The following is a 16472-nucleotide window of genomic DNA, read 5'->3' as shown; positions in this document are numbered from 1 at the left end:
TTGAACGCATAAAGTTGCATTTTTGGTTCTATAGATTTCAATGGAAATACTGCAGAGAAGCATGTATTGCATTTTTGATGTGTTTTAAATCTGCCTAGCAAAAAAAACAAAAAACAAAACACAAAAACGTGGACAAAATGCAGGTGCAAAAACGCAACGCAACATGGCTCAATGCAACCTGCATATGTGTGAACCTAGGGTTATAGCACATCTCTGGTATCTGCATAAATTTATTTCTACTACATCATGTTTGATACTATCGCCTTTATTCAGAAATATCGTACAAAACACACAGGTATCTCACAACAAAATTTTACCCCCAGTCTTGGAAGTAGATGGGTTTAGTTATTGTAGTATTTGACTTGAATTAGGTAGTGTTTTGTAGTACTTTGACTTGTTTCTATGGCTACTTGCTCATTGCCTTATTAAATATATGCTAGTCATGCTAAGCATTCGTGTATGACCATTTAAGTGTGGAATTAAAACATAATACACCAGTTGATATATAAAAAAAATGCAAAAGAAAAAAAAAAACGCAACATCAGAACGTGCTTTCATAAAGCTCTGAAAGACTCATATTGAAGATAAGCAAAATGTGCGTGATTATAAAGAGGGAGCTTAATAAAATGGAAGGCATTGCGGCAGAAATAAATTCCAGCTCTTTTTTTCAAAGTGCTTAGTGTCCCTTTTATATCATGTCCATCTCTTGTCTTTGGGAACAGTCTTAATGTAACAATGTATCCCAGGCTTTATTGGTAATGTTGTCCGTTGAATAACAATTCTTGATCACATGCTCTGGCCGTTTTTGGTTTGTACTACTGCATCAAAATGTCGCTTTCCATCTAAGTAGAGCATTGACTCTATAAAAAAAGAAAAAAGTCAATGTTAAAATAAGTAACATTGGCAGTGTAAAGTGGAACGCCAACCTCCCCCACACAAATACAATGAATGTGTCCCTTTTGTCTTGTCTTTTTTCTATGCTGCATAAACATACTTATTATCCTAGCAGATCCAGATCCAGCATTGTCCTCTCCCCCTGCATCACTCTCCTACAGGTTCCCGTCCCACACAGCCACCTTTCTCTTGTATGTCTTCAGGGGGTGGCTGTCTCTTTCTGGTTCTTGCAGCCAGCCTCCTGATGACATGTCCTGAGCATGCACATCTATTCTAGATTGCCCTGATTCTTCCTGGGATGCATGATGTGGGAAAAAAAATATAAAAAAAAAAAATTTGCAATCATGCGAATGGAGGCGAGAGGGAACAATATCTGAATATTTTTGAAAACTGAATAAATTAATCACTTAAGGCAAACCAGTAATTCACAATGTTTTAATATTTTTTTTTACTTGCTGCTAAAATGTATGCGCTGTGCCTCCATAATCCCAAACACATGCTGTATAGTCTGTGAGTGAAGGGGGGGGGGGGGGACTCTGATATAAGTGTAACTGTAGACTGAGAAAAAACAAAATTCATGTGTATGGTCCTGTAATTGATTTAATGTGAGCAGATCTTCAGCAAGAATGCTGATTGCACAGTACAACATATGGATAGCCATTGCATTTGCATTGGGGCCCGTGAACTCTTTCATTTGATTGCTATGTATTCTAATTAGTAGTATTTATTATATTCTTATTGTTCTTTCCATGCTAGCCATGAAGAAGGGGGATTAATTCCCTTGAAATGCATTAGCTGTATGATGCTTTTGTTCAATAAATATTTTAAAGAAACTTTTGAGCAAAATGACCAAGGCGCTACTTGCTCATCAGATCAAATCCTGGGTATGTAGTAACGCTTTCATAGTGATCAGAAAGGCAGCAGCCTAAGGTCTTACCAGGTCTACACATATCCTACTGTCATTATGGGTTTATCTCCTAAGAAGTAAACGCTCTCCTTTTAAATATTTACAACAGAACCATTTCACATTTCTGTTGGTCAAGCGCTACTACAAATCTACCAGATATCATCGAAGCAGATCATCAGCAGAAATGCTAATTGCACACTATGACATACCGATAGTCATCAATAAAGCACTGATTTGCAAACAAAATACAATTATAAACATAAAACAAAAACACAACAAGCACATACTATATTGCCAAACGTGAACTTTAATGGCATCCCAGTCTTAGTCCGTAGGGTTAAATATTGAGTTGGCCCACCCTTTGCAGCTATAACAGCTTCAACTCTTCTGGGAAGGTTGTCCACAAGGTATAGGAGTGTCTATGGGAAGGTTTGATCATTCTTCCAGAAGCGCATTTGTGAGGTCAGGCACTGATGTTGGATGAGAAGCCTGGCTTGCAGTCTCGGCTCTAATTCATCTGAAAGGTGTTCTATCGGGTTGAGGTCAGGACTCTGTGCAGGCCAGCCAAGTTCCTCCACCCCAAACTTGCTCATCCATGTCTTTATGGATCTTGCTTTGTGCACTGGTGTGCAGTCATGTTGGAACAGGAAGGGGCCATCCCCAAATTGTTCCCACAAAGTTGGGAGCATGAAATTGTCCAAAATATCTTGGCATGCTTACGCCTTGAGAATTCCCTTCACTGGAACTAAGGGGCCAAGCCTATCCCCTGAAAAACAACCCCACAACATATACCCCCCTCCACCAAACTTTACACTTGGCACAATACAGTCAGGCAAGTACTGTTCTCCTGGCAACAGCCAAACCCAGACACATCCATTGGATTGCCAAACAAAGAAGCGCGCTTCGTCACTCCAGAGAACACATCTCCACTGCTCTAGAGTCCACTGGCAGTGCGCTTTAAACCACTGCATTCGATGCTTTGCATTGCAATTGGTGATGTAAGGCTTGGATGCAGCTGCTCAGCCATGGAAACCTATTCAATGAAGCTCTCTACGCACTGATGTTGTGCTAACTGAAGACCACACGCAGTTTGGAGGTCTTTAGCTATTGACTCTGCAGACAGTTGGCAACTTCTGCACACTGTGCGCTTCAGCATGCGCTGACCCCGCTCTTTCATTTTACATGGCCTACCACTTTGGGGCTGAGTTGCTGTCATTCCCAGTTGCTTCCACTTTGTTATAATACCACTAACAGTTGACCGTGGAATATTTAGTAGGAAGGATATTTCATGGATGGACTTATTGCACAGGTAGCAACCTATCATGGTACCATGCTTGAATTCACTGAGCTCCTGAGAGCGACCCATTCTTTCACAAATGTTTGTAGAAGCAGTCTGCATGCCTAGGTGCTTGATTTTATATACCTGTGGCCATGGAGGTTATTGGAACACTTGAATCCAATGATTTGGAGGGGTGCCCCAATACTTTTGGCAATATAGTGTATTAAAGTTTCATCAAACAATATTTTCAAACTTTGAAACAACTTAAACCTGATCTCCATGTTTCTGTGAATTTTAAATAGTTGTTTGAACCAAGTTGGTCCAAACAAACTATTTACTTCACAAAAGAAATGCAGTATGGCTCTCAGCGCTGTATAAGCTGTATGTAGCATTAGATACATACAATAATATACAGTGCTGTGTTCCCACTCCCAGAACAAAATTGAGTTGGGCTGAGTGGCCCTCAGTCTTTCACATGGAACTTTGTATTATATAAAGAAAGTTTCTTCTGACTGGCTGAGTTGGAGATTGTGATGTCATCAGCCTGTCTCTATTACCTCAGCCCATCAGAGAAAGCTTATATTCATTCATAGAGTGCAAAGCTCCCTGTGAAAAGGATAAGTGCGACTCAGCCAAACTCGTTTTTGTTCCGGGAGTGAGACAGAAGGTCTTGTCTGTGCCAGAACACAGCACTGTATACTGTATCTAACTGAGGTTACATACAGTTTATACAACTGCTCCCAGCCACTGCATCTGTTAGTGAAGTAAACAGTTAATTTGGACTAGCTCGGTGCAAAGAAACTATTTAAACTTCATTAAAAGTTGGAGAACAGCTTCAGAGTTGATTCACTAATAGAATAGAGAATGTTCACTTAAAGTGAATTTTTACTGAGCTTAGAAAAAAGATGAAACTGGGTCCATTTTAATCAACCAATCATATGCTAGCAAAAATCCTTTTTTCCTTTATTTTCCCTTGTGTATTTAAAGTGAATGCAGGTGCCCTGTATTTATCATCAGTTTTCAGAATAAAGAGTTACTTTGCTAATGCAGGCCATAGATGGGTCGAAAATCGTCCGATTTCTTTGGCCGAAAAAAAAATCGGCAGATTTTCGTTAGTGGGCTAATTGTTCGGCCATTTTTCGGTATTTTGGCAGATTTTTTTTTTATCGGTAAAGTTGAAAAAAAATCGGCCGATTTTGCCGATCGGCCGATTTTCGCGGCAATTATGGGCAAATCGGCCGATCTTTTTACCGATAAAAAAATCTGCGCATGAGCAGTGACCTGCAAGAGGAAGACAAAAAGAAGAAAAAGAGGAAGAGGATGAAGAAGAAGAAGAGGAAGAGGATGAAGAAGAGGAAGTAGAGGATGAAGAAGAAGAGGAAGAAGAAGAAGTAGAGGATGAAGAAGAAGAAGTAGAGGATGAAAAAGAAGAAGAAGAAGAAGAGGAAGAAGAAGAAGAAGAGGAAGAAGAAGAGGAAGAAGAGGAGGATGAAGAAGAAGAGGATGAAGAAGAGGATGAAGAAGAGGATGAAGAAGAAGAAGAGGAAGAAGAAAATGAAGAAGAGGAAGAAGAAGAAGAGGATGAAGAAGAAGAAGAAGAGGATGAAGAAGAAGATTAGGAAGAAGAAGATGAAGAAGAAGAAGAGGAAGAAGAAGATGAAGAGGATGAAGATGAAGAGGATGAAGAAGAAGATGAAGAAGAAGAAGAGGATGAAGAAGAAGAGGAAGAAGAAGAAAAAGAAGAGGGTGAAGAAGAAGAAGAGGATGAAGAAGAAGAAGAAGAGGATGAAGAAGAAGAGGATGAAGAGGAAGATGAAGAAGAGGATGAAGAAGATGAAGAAAAGGATGAAGAGGATGAAAAAGAAGAAGAGGATGAAGAAGAAGAAGAGGAAGAGGATGAAGAAGAAGAGGATGAAGAAGAAGAAGTAGAAGAAAAAAATCTGCGCATGAGCAGTGACCTGCAAGAGGAAGACAAAAAGAAGAAAAAGAAGAAGAGGATGAAGAAGAAGAAGAGGAAGAGGATGAAGAAGAGGAAGAAGAGGATGAAGAAGAAGAGGAAGAAGAAGAAGTAGAGGATGAAGAAGAAGAAGTAGAGGATGAAAAAGAAGAAGAAGAAGAAGAGGAAGAAGAAGAGGAAGAAGAAGAAGAAGAAGAGGAAGAAGAGGAGGATGAAGAAGAAGAGGATGAAGAAGAGGATGAAGAAGAAGAAGAGGAAGAAGAAAATGAAGAAGAGGAAGAAGAAGAAGAGGATGAAGAAGAAGATGAAGAAGAAGAAGAGGAAGAAGAAGATGAAGAGGATGAAGAAGAAGATGAAGAGGATGAAGAAGAAGATGAAGAGGATGAAGAAGAAGATGAAGAAGAAGAAGAAGAAGAGGATGAAGAAGAAGAGGAAGAGGATGAAGAAGAAGAGGAAGAAGAAGAAAAAGAAGAGGGTGAAGAAGAAGAAGAGGATGAAGAAGAAGAAAAAGAAGAGGGTGAAGAAGAAGAAGAGGATGAAGAAGAAGAAGAAGAAGAGGATGAAGAAGAAGAGGATGAAGAGGAAGATGAAGAAGAGGATGAAGAAGATGAAGAAAAGGATGAAGAGGATGAAAAAGAAGAAGAGGATGAAGAAGAAGAAGAAGAGGAAGAGGATGAAGAAGAAGAGGATGAAGAAGAAGAAGTAGAAGAAAAGAGGATGAAGAAGAAGAGGAAGAAGAAGAAGAAGAGGAAGATGAAGAAGAGGAAGATGAAGAAGAGGATGAAGAAGATGAAGAAAAGGATGAAGAAGAAGAGGAAGAAGAAGAAGAGGATGAAAAAGAAGAAGAGGATGAAGAAGAAGAAGAAGAAAAGAGGATGAAGAAGAAGAAAAGAGGATGAAGAAGAAGAGGATGAAGAGGATGAAGAAGAAGAAGAAGAAGAAGGAGGATGAAGAAGAAGAGGATGAAGAAGAAGAGGAAGATGAAGAAGAGGAAGATGAAGAAGATAAAGAAGAGGATGAAGAAGAGGATGAAGAAGAAGAAGAAGAAGAGGATGATGAAGAAGAAGAGGATGAAGAAGAAGAGGAAGAAGAGGATGAAGAAGAAGAGGAATTCCAGTCCGGCAAAAAGTGTCCCTGCAGAGAGCTCCGCTATTTCTTTGACAGTTCCTTGACATTTATAGCGGTTGCAACAATGTATCTATTTGTTTCCGAATAAAAACATCTGTATCCTAAATGGATACAAATAGATACATTGTTGCAACAGCTATAAATGTCAGGGAACTGTCAAAGAAATAGCGGAGCTCTCTGCAGGGACACTTTTTGCCGGCTGTAGATGGGATGAAAATCGGCCGATTTTTTTTTACCGTTCCTGGTAACGTCGGCCACTTGAACGACCGATTTTTTGTTTTCTTAAAGAATAATCGGCCGGTTTTCTCCCCATCTATGGCCTGCATTAGTGAACAGCCTCTGCTCCTTTAGTACATTAACCCTATTATATTTACTCATTGAAAAATACAGTAATATTTCCCTTTGCAATAAAAATAATACAAGATCACTGTCCACTCACCTCCATATGACTTTGGTATAATGCGAGGCACTTCCTTTTCTGCCATAAATGTAAAGTGAAAGATGTTAGTTGTGTGATGTTCCCTAGTGATAGGATCTGAAACTTCACTGTGGACTCGGACCTGAATATAGTTGTTCTCTGTATAGCACACCTACAATGAAAAGAGAATACACACCCAGATTAATTTAAACTATGAACCTGGACAAATAAATATTTATAGAATAGTGTGTTGTTTTCCTATCAACTTCAGTAGCATAAAATACACTAATTTCACTAAGCTGTAAAGATAGCCATTTGCCATAAGAGATATATTATATACACACACACACATATACATACATACATACATATACACATGCACACACCTACCTCAGCATAAATGAGTACACCCCAACAGATTTGTCAGAAAACCTTTACTTTTCTTTCAGAATCAACATTTTCTATGGGACACTATACTACAAAATACTTCCACAAATGCAAAACACGATTTGTTAAATTTGCACATACAAAAAAAGTATTTTTCCTAACAAATATATTCAAGACCATGTTGCAAAAATGAATACACCCAATGAAAGTCTTAGAAGCAAAGCTAAAGTTTAGACAACAAAATTCCAATTAACATAAATTCAACTACAGGTCAGTCTAATTATTCATTAAAAAGATGTCTGGAAGACAGTTGATTATAAAAGGGTGTTACTTAACAAAGAAATCCCCTTCCCATTTTAGGCTGTCAGCAATGGCACCACATGGAAGAGAAATGTCACAAAGCCTGAGAAAGATAATAATTTCATCACAAAAGAAAGGTGAAGGCTACAGGAAGATCAGCAAATCTTTACTTATCAGCCAGAATACTGTAGCAAAAGCGATACAGAAATTTAACAAAGATGGAACTGCAACCATATCACAGAGACGTCCAGGCTGTTCATGGATACTAACACCTCGACAGAAGCATCTTCTGAAGGGTTGAAGAAAATCACCATGCAAGTTCACTGCAGTTAGCTAAAGAAGTAGAAAGCCAAACTGGGATGATTGTTTCCTATGACACAATATGGCATACACTGCAGAAGAATGGCATGCATGGGTGTCCTTCACAAAGGAAGCCTCTGCTAAAGCCCATGCACAAAAAAGCCCGCCTAAAATTTGCCAGGGCCCATGCTGAACAAGAAGACTACTGGGACTCTGTACTCTGGAGTGATGAGACCAAAATAAATGTTTTTGGACAGATGCCTTCAAAACTGTATGGTGTTGCAAATGTGAGGAGTACAAAGAAAAATGCATGGTGCCTACAGTGAAACATGATGGTGGCAGTGTCCTTCTGTGGGGCTGTATGAGTGCTGCTGGTGTCGGGGAGCTGAATTTCATTGATGGTATCATAAATTCATAGATGTACTGCTCTGTATTGAAAGAGAAGATGCTACCATCACTCCTTGCTCTTGGTTGTTGTGCATTTCTCCAACGTGACAATGATCAAGAACACACATCTAAGGCCACTGTTGCATCTCTGAAGAAGAACAGTTATTCAGTGGCCAAGCATGTCTCCTGATCTGAGCCCAATCAAACACCTGTGGGGAATTCTGAAGAGACAAGTTGAGTATTACTCTCCATTCAGCATCCAAGCTCTAACAGGTCGTTCTTGAAGAACGGAAAAAGACAGATGTTGCAATATGTCACAAACTTGTTCATTCCATGCCTAGAGGACTTGGTGCTGTCCTTATAAATCATGTATATATAACATAATACCCCAGGCTTTTATCTTGATCCTGCGTTTGGAAATTAGAACAATTTTTTTTTCATAGCATACTTGCATATTTTAGAGTTTCTTTACACATCGACACACAGATAATTAAAGAAACCTGCAGAGAAATGTGACCACTATTGACCCATTCTGAAAATGTAATTTGCTTGGCTGTCTGTCTCTTGTACTTTCTGATTCACAAAGTTGCCCTAGGTCAGCAGCTCAGAAAGCTCTAGCAACCATTGGATGAGCATGCCAGCAAGGCAAGTTGCATTTTCAGAAGAAGGAAGGCAATGACAGTCCACAAATTTTCTTTAGTACACTTTTTTTTTTTTTTTTTAAAGGGACATTTCTCAAAATACTGATATTTCAGTTATGAACTGATCCAGGTTTGCTGAATCATCTACTGGTCTCTGATAGTTTCTGGATTTCCCATTTCTATTCCTGCACTATGGAGTCTCATACCCCATGTTGTCATCTTTTCCAGAATGTAAAATTTAACTAGTAATTAGAAAGCCTCATTAAGCCTCAGCAGGTAGGTGGTACTGGGAAATGTAAGAAGCAGATGGCTATATCAACCATCCAGCATTAGCCCATTACTGACATATGAGGATTGGGTGAACTAAGTGTTATGTTAACTATTCATAATAAATCACTGGTTGAAGACCTCAGCCCAGTGGATTTTAAAATAAAAAATTGATTGCTAAATAATCACACTTAGGCTCACTATACACGTTACAATTAGACTGTACATTGTCTTTACAAATTGACTTTAGATCTACCAAAACTTGGTAATATGAGGACCTTCCTAGCTAAATTATCCAGTAAATTTCTACCCAAAAAGTCAGACCCTTCTACTACATACTTATTGGTAGATCTAAACCTCACCACACAGTATAATCTGCTTGTACAATTGCCTTTAGATCTACCAACAACTACAGTGGATATAAAATGTCTACACACCCCTGTTAAAATGTCAGGTTTCTGTGATGTAAACAAATTAGATAAAGATAAATCATTTTAGAACTTTTCCACCTTTACTGTGACCTATAAACTGTACAACTCAATTGAAAAACAAACTGAAATCTTTTAGGGGGGGGAGTAAACATAAAAAACTAAAATAATGTGGTTGCATAAGTGTGCACACCCTCTTATAACTGGGGATGTACCTTAGATCAGAATTAAGCAATCACATTCAAAATCATGTTAAATAGGAGTCAGTACACACTTGCCATCATTTAAAGTGCCTCTGATTAACCCCAAATAAAGTTCAGCAGTTCTAGTAGGTCTTTCCTGACATTTTCTTAGTCGCATCTTACAGCAAAGGCCATGGTCCACAGAGAGCTTCCAAAGCAGGAGAGGGATCTCGTTGTTAAAATCAGTCAGGAGAAGGGTCAAAAGAATTTCCAAGGCATTAGATATACCATGGAACACAGTGAAGACAGTCACCATCAAGTGGAGAAAATATGGTGCAACAGTGACATTATCAAGAACTGGACGTCCCTCCAAAATTGATGAAAAGACGAGAAGAAAACTGGTCTGGGAGGCTACCAAGAGACCTACAGCAATATTAAAGAAGCTGCAGGAATATCTGGCAACTACTGGCTGTGTGGTACATGTGACAACAATCTCCCATATTCTTCATATGTCTGGGCTATGGAGTAGAGTGGCAAGACGAAAACCTTTTCGTACGAAGAAAAACATCCAAGCCCAGCTAAATTTTACAAAAACACATCTAAAGTCTCCCAAAACATGTGGGAAAATGTGTTATGGTCTGATAAGACCAAGGTTGAACTTTTTGGCCATAATTCCAAAAGATATGTTTGGTGCAAAAACAATACTGCACATCACCAAAAGAACACCATACCCACAGTGAAGCATGGTGGTGGCAGCATCATGCTTTGGGGCTCTTTTTCTTCAGCTGGAACTGGGGCCTTAGTCAAGGTAGAGGGAATTATGAACAATTGCAAATACCAGTCAATATTGGCACAAAATCTTCAGGCTTCTATTAGAAAGCTGAACATGAAGAGGAACTTCATCTTTCAGCATGACATCGACCCAAAGCATACATCCACATCACCAAAAAAATTGCTTCACCAGAAGAAGGTTAAAGTTTTGGAATGGCCCAGCCAGAGCTCAGACCTGAATCAGATCGAAAATATGTGGGGTGATCTGAAGAGGGCTGTGCACAGGAGATGCCCTCACAATCTGAAAGATTTGGAGTGTTTTTGCAAGGAAGAGTGGGCAAATATTGCCAAGTGAAGATGTGCCATGCTGATAGACTCATACCCAAAAAGACTGAGTGCTGGAATAAAATCAAAAGGTGCTTCAACAAAGTATTAGTTTAAGGGTGTGCACACTTATGCAACCACATTATGTTAGTTTTTTATTTTTACTTCAGCTAAAAGATTTCAGTTTGTTGTTCAACTGAGTTGTACAGTTTATAGGTTACATTATAGGTGGAAAAAGTTCTAAAATTATTTATCTTTGTCTCATTTATTTATATCACAGAAGCCTGACATTTTAACAGGGGTGTGTAGACTTTTTATATCCACTGTATATAGTTTAAGTGCCTGACTGATTGGATAGTTGATCCAGGTTCCTATATTACATTTTTTTTGTAAATTTAAAACTCCTTGTACAAAGTTTGTATGGGCAGATTGTAATGTGTATGGTGACCATTAAACTAACAGTAATGACTCTTAAGTGTAAAACCCTACCTGAGAGGACAAGAATAATAATGACCCTAATTCCACAGGTCTTTGGAACATGATGTCATCAACGGCTACCACGTAAGGTCTAGATCCACTAGAAGAGAAAGGTGTGGCAATCATTTTTTTTTTATATTGTATACATATACATACATAAATAGTAAAATACATTAGGGTGTGCATTGCCCACTGTTTTGAAAAAAGACATGTACTAGTACACAGCTGATAGATCTTATATAGTCCCAAAATATTCATCATTAAAAAAGGAGTATAAAATATTTTAAACTATAAAAGGAAAAAAATCACTTACCCATAGGAACATGCAGTAGCCCATCCCAGTTCATAGGCCTTTCTCATTAGAAAACCGCCAAATATCCTGTTGAAGATGTTCCTTTGCTTAAGTTGAAAAAAAACAAAAAAAACCAGCACTGATCTCACACAGAACTAAGAGAAATGCTAGAACATTTGCGCAAAGAAGATCTGGACATGAGAGCAACATACTGTGGATAGATATAGCTCCTAACTCCAAAATAACACAGGTACGGTTTTTACATAGTTCTCGAACTACACAGCGTATACTGTAACTCATCAATATATAGCAAAAAAGTATACTAAAAATAAGTACAGGACTGCATATTTTCTCATTCTATGCAAAATAATTATCCAATACATTCCATCAAATCAATTTCTACACTGTAAAACATCAAATTGAAAAAAAAAATAAAAAAAAGGATTTTAATGCCATAAATAACACATCTCCTACTGTAAAACACTAATATTTTATCCTGTCTTTTTTATTCAACTTTACAAAAACTGGCTGAAAGTCCAAACATAGATTGATATTTTTGTGGATACAAACAAAATCCAAATGAATATACTAAATTCTTTGTGCGATATACTTAATATGACTCTCTCTCTTACACCTCCATTCATATATTGAATGTATTATATATTTAAATGTGCTATACAGTACCTTTTTATTTTTAACCACTTGCCTACTGGGTACTTTTACCCCCTTTCTGCCCAGGCCAATTTTCAGCTTACAGTACGGTTGCACTTTGAATGACAACTGTGCGGTCATGCAACACTGTACCCATATGAAATTATAATTTTTTTTTCACACAAATAAAGCTTTCTTTTGGAGGTATTTAATCTCCACTGGGCATTTTATTTTTTGCTTAACAAACAAAACAAAACAAAAAAAAAAACACAAAATTTTTCTTCATTTCCATTAGAACAGTTTGCAAACACGTAATTATTCTCTGTCACGGATGGGCATTGATAGACTGCACTGATGAGGTAGCACTGGGGGCATTGATGAGGAGACACCGATGAGGCTGCACTGATATGCAGCACTAATAGGCAGCATTGAAGGGCACAGTTTGGCAGCAGTGATGGGCACAGATTGGCACTTACCAGCCAGCCTGCAAAACCGAATTGACCCTGTCTAACAATTCATGTTAAAAACAGAGGGTTTTGTTTGCACACATTTGCAAATATATGCATAAGCTGCAATGCCCACGTCAAGGCTACCCTGTATACTGCGTTCCTAACACTATAAATTTCTCCCAAATAGGAACACATATAGCAGTGGATTAAACAGGGCACTGTAGCTTAGACATATATTTGCAAATGTGTGCAAACAAAACCCTCTGTTTTTAGCATGAATTGTTAGGGTCAATTTGGTTGTTTTGCAGGCTGGCAGGTAAGTGTGCTGGGAAAGCTTTTGTTTGCGACATGCGTTGCTCTTGCATGTGCACCTTACTGCACAGGCTACTTATAGGTTGGGGTGGTTGCCACTTTTTTGTACAGTTGGTTGAACTGGGTGCGGGAACGCACTGTGTGCCTTCAGCTGCCATTGTGCTTTTGCTGGATGCCACGTATATCCCTGTGCCTTTAAGGAGGGGTGGGCTCCTTCCAAGCAGACCTGCCCTTCATCTATCCACTGCTATATGTGCTCTTACTTGGGAGACTGAAATTTATAGAGTTAGGGCTGCAGGATACAAAGGAGCTTTGATGTGGGCACTGTGGCTTACACATATATTTGCAAATTTGTGCAAACAAAACCCTCTGATTTTAACATGAACTGTTAGACAAGATCAATTTGGTTGTTTTGCAGGCTGGCTGGTAAGTGTGCTGGAAAATCGTTTGTTTGTAAAGTACCAGTTAGCAGGCTTGAAAAATAATCAGTAAAGTGACATTTGGATTACTTTTAGCAGGAAAGAGTTCTCAACGAGGTTTATAAACTATATGATGTACTCTATAACTGGCAATTATATGATGATGTATTTTCACTTTAAACAGAACAATAGAGAATCACTTCAGTAAGTAAGATCACATATCCCCATAAAACACCCGAATGAACCCTTAAATCTTGACTTCCAAAGCATGCAAAAATCATTGATTTTCTTCAGCTAGAAGGAAGACCAGACCTGCTACTATGACAGTGTGGCAGAGGTGGTAGTTGTAGGGGACTTTTTTTCTATAGAATGAAGAATTAATTTTAGAAATGCTATTGCAAAAATATATTAGTATAGAACATAAAAAAGGTAATACCTGTGGATGACAGATCTCCAAGCCCTTAAGTTTAGCATCTTCCATCCACATTGAGTTGGGAGGCAATAAACGACTTCTAAAGCTCACTGTCCTATGGAACAACATCAGAGGACATTTGTGAAAAACTCCAGGAAAGATAGATACTTGCCATATCCACATTCAAAATTCCAGTATATATCCCTATGTACATACTTTGTATCCAGTGTGTTCAGAAACATGTCATGTACAATTTTCCTTTCTTCTTCTTCTGGAGCCATTTTCAGAAGAGAAGCGGTACTGAATGCAACTCGCCTCGATTTATTCACTATAATAAAGAAGATTAAAGGCATAGTTGGAAACAGGGGCAACTCATGGGGCCCCGGGCAATAGGGGATCATGGGGTCTCTGTGTCCTCCTCCACACTTAAACCACACCCAAAAAAGCCTATGAAAGGTACCAGTGGCATATCATGGGGCCCCTTACTGACCCCGGCCCTTGGGCAGTGCCCGAGTTCCCAAATGGTCAGTCCGCCCCGGTTGGAAACCTGAAACAACAGAGCTTTCTGCTTTGCACTAGTTTTTATAATTAACCCAATGGCCTTAAATTTGATTATAATATACAATATGTTTGGCCATCATCAAGCTGACTAGAAGTTAAAATGGCATGCATGTCTAACATTAACTATTCTTAAAAATGTTCCATCTCTCTCCTCTTAGCTATCCTGCCTGTGAAAAAAGATCTGTATACGTTTTTAGGCTGGTCTGGTCATGTGATTCAGTAGTTCTCGCTATCATGTGTCATGGAGCACTCAACAACAGCTGGGAATTCTGAGAGGTGTAGCATCACCCATAGGCTCCCATGGCCTAGCTGTTGTCTTTGCTTCTTCCTCTCCCCTGCAGCTGCTGCTCACTGACACAGGGAAGCTGGATCTGTAAAGAATGGTGTGGAGTAAAAACAGGCTAAGTGGGGTGAGGGAACATAGCTAAGTCACCACTCCTAGGAACTAATGGATTCTTGTCCCACAACTCTATACTTAACCTCCCTGGCGGTATGATTATTTCAGATTTTTGGTGCTGAAAGCGGTACCATTTTTTTGCATGGAAATATGTATTTTTTTAATTGTAGGCCTGTAATTTTTAGGAAAAACTCACTGAAATCTGTCCGAACAAGAGTCTAGTAAACATCCCGGGTATGATAAAATTTGAAACACAAAATCATAAATTATAATTTAATAAATAATCATAAAAGTAATAAAAAATTTAATTCAATAATATAATCAAACCAAAAACACTGAAATTTGAAATATAGAGCCAAGTTCGCACATTGCTGAGCTCAGTCGCAAAATCGTTTTCAGTGTCTGATGACGAATTTCCCCCACGAATCATTATCACTCAATTCTGCAAGTGGTTCTGATTTACTATCGCTGTTCTCTAGCTGGTCTAAACCGCTTTTGACCTAAAGGGACACTTTTTGGACGCCATGGACGTTTCTCAGTTTCCAGGCAGAAAGAACAGACAAAATGCAGGCAGGGCGCCGGACAAAGCACTAGGGACAATATGTATGTGAAATTGGTTGAGACAGCAATGTTTTACTATGTAAAATGTAAAAAAAAAAAAAAATGAAATTTTTAAAAATTTTTAAATTTCCCGCCGCCGGCGGCGCCCGTACGTCCCGACGTCACAGGGACAGGACACAGAAGCCGGATGCCGGCATCGGCTGGAGGAGATGGCCGGGGACGCTGCAGGGGACACATCGTGGGAGCGCAGGGTAAGATAAGTGAAGAACAAATGCCGGAGCAGTGCTGCATGGTATTCCCGAGTGTAGCTCGGGGTTACCGCTCTTGGTACTGAAATGTTACCCCGAGCTACACTCGGGAATACCGCTAAGGAGGTTAAAGTGGTAGTAATTCCACATTTTAAAAACTTGCTGACGGGCAGGACATTTATGACAGAAGAGACCCTGTTGTAAAAGTTTCCTCCTGCCTGTCAGCCGTCATGTATACTGAGCAGAGAATGCGCAATTTCAGTGTATATTTATATCCCCCAATCTGTGCCGCTGCAATGTGACTACCGCGTGCATGTGTGGGAGTCACGTCATTGCAGCCCAGCCTATCAAGCGGCTGAAGACATGGAACCCAGAAAGGAAGACCGGGTGAAAATGGAAGCACCTGAGACTCACCGGATTGAGCACACCACAGCGCTGGAGGGCTTTCTTTTCTCCTATATTGGCATTGTGTCCACAGTAGCATTTGCATAGGCAGAGCAGAGTAGGACTAGCCATAGAGGGATGACTTTGATACAGTTGGCAGCTTAAACATGTATTACAATATGTGTGAACCAAATATCCCTATTTTGTATTGCAATGTCTGCTGGAAAGGGTATATACCAGTGTGCAGAGGGTCCTTCAGAATTTCTTTGACAGGTAAGTCTGCCATAATGTGCTAATGAGCTGTACATACTAGCACATTATGGCATATACAGTTTTCAAAATAATAGCAGTCAGACATCACTAACCTGATCAATCACTGTTTTTGGTAGAAATGATATTTCTACATGGCAAATACTTTACTAGCAGGTGTAGTAGAGTAATAGAAATCCAACAGACCCAACAGTCATGACACACATGCTGCTGATTCTGTGTAATTAAATCACTAATTGAAAGGGGCATGTTCAAAATAATAGCAGTGTGGAGTTCTATTAGTGAGGTCATTCATTCTTTGAAAAACAGGTGGCAATTATTGCCCTTATTTAAGGAAGGAAGGCAGCAATTGTTGTACATGCTTGGTTACAGTGCAATTCTGAGGAAAATGGGTCGTTCCAGACATTGTTCAGCAAAATAGCGTACCTTGATTAAAAAGTTGATTGGAGAGGGGAAAACATATAAAGAA

General features: G+C 39.1%; 1 protein-coding gene across 4 annotated transcripts in view; it reads right to left on the bottom strand.

Annotated features, from left to right (window-relative positions):
• Positions 1-249: 249 nt before the first annotated feature.
• Positions 250-16472, bottom strand: part of ACOT9 (acyl-CoA thioesterase 9) — a 42733-nt gene continuing 26510 nt past the window's right edge. For all 4 annotated transcript variants that reach the window (XM_089656949.1, XM_089656953.1, XM_089656931.1 and 1 more), the window contains 6 exons: positions 13799-13910; positions 13607-13697; positions 11361-11446; positions 11060-11147; positions 6605-6755; positions 250-860 (listed from right to left, as the gene is read on the bottom strand). In XM_089656949.1, coding sequence (XP_089513075.1) covers positions 787-860; positions 6605-6755; positions 11060-11147; positions 11361-11446; positions 13607-13697; positions 13799-13910 — 602 coding nt within the window. In that variant the 3' untranslated portion in view covers positions 250-786. The remainder of the gene's footprint in view (positions 861-6604; positions 6756-11059; positions 11148-11360; positions 11447-13606; positions 13698-13798; positions 13911-16472) is intronic.

Source organism: Staurois parvus, unplaced genomic scaffold (genome assembly GCF_062004578.1).
Source record: "Staurois parvus isolate SC_StPar_1 unplaced genomic scaffold, SC_StPar_1.0 ptg000029l, whole genome shotgun sequence".
Classification (NCBI taxonomy): domain Eukaryota; kingdom Metazoa; phylum Chordata; class Amphibia; order Anura; family Ranidae; genus Staurois; species Staurois parvus.
This window is presented reverse-complemented; position numbering and strand designations above follow the sequence as displayed.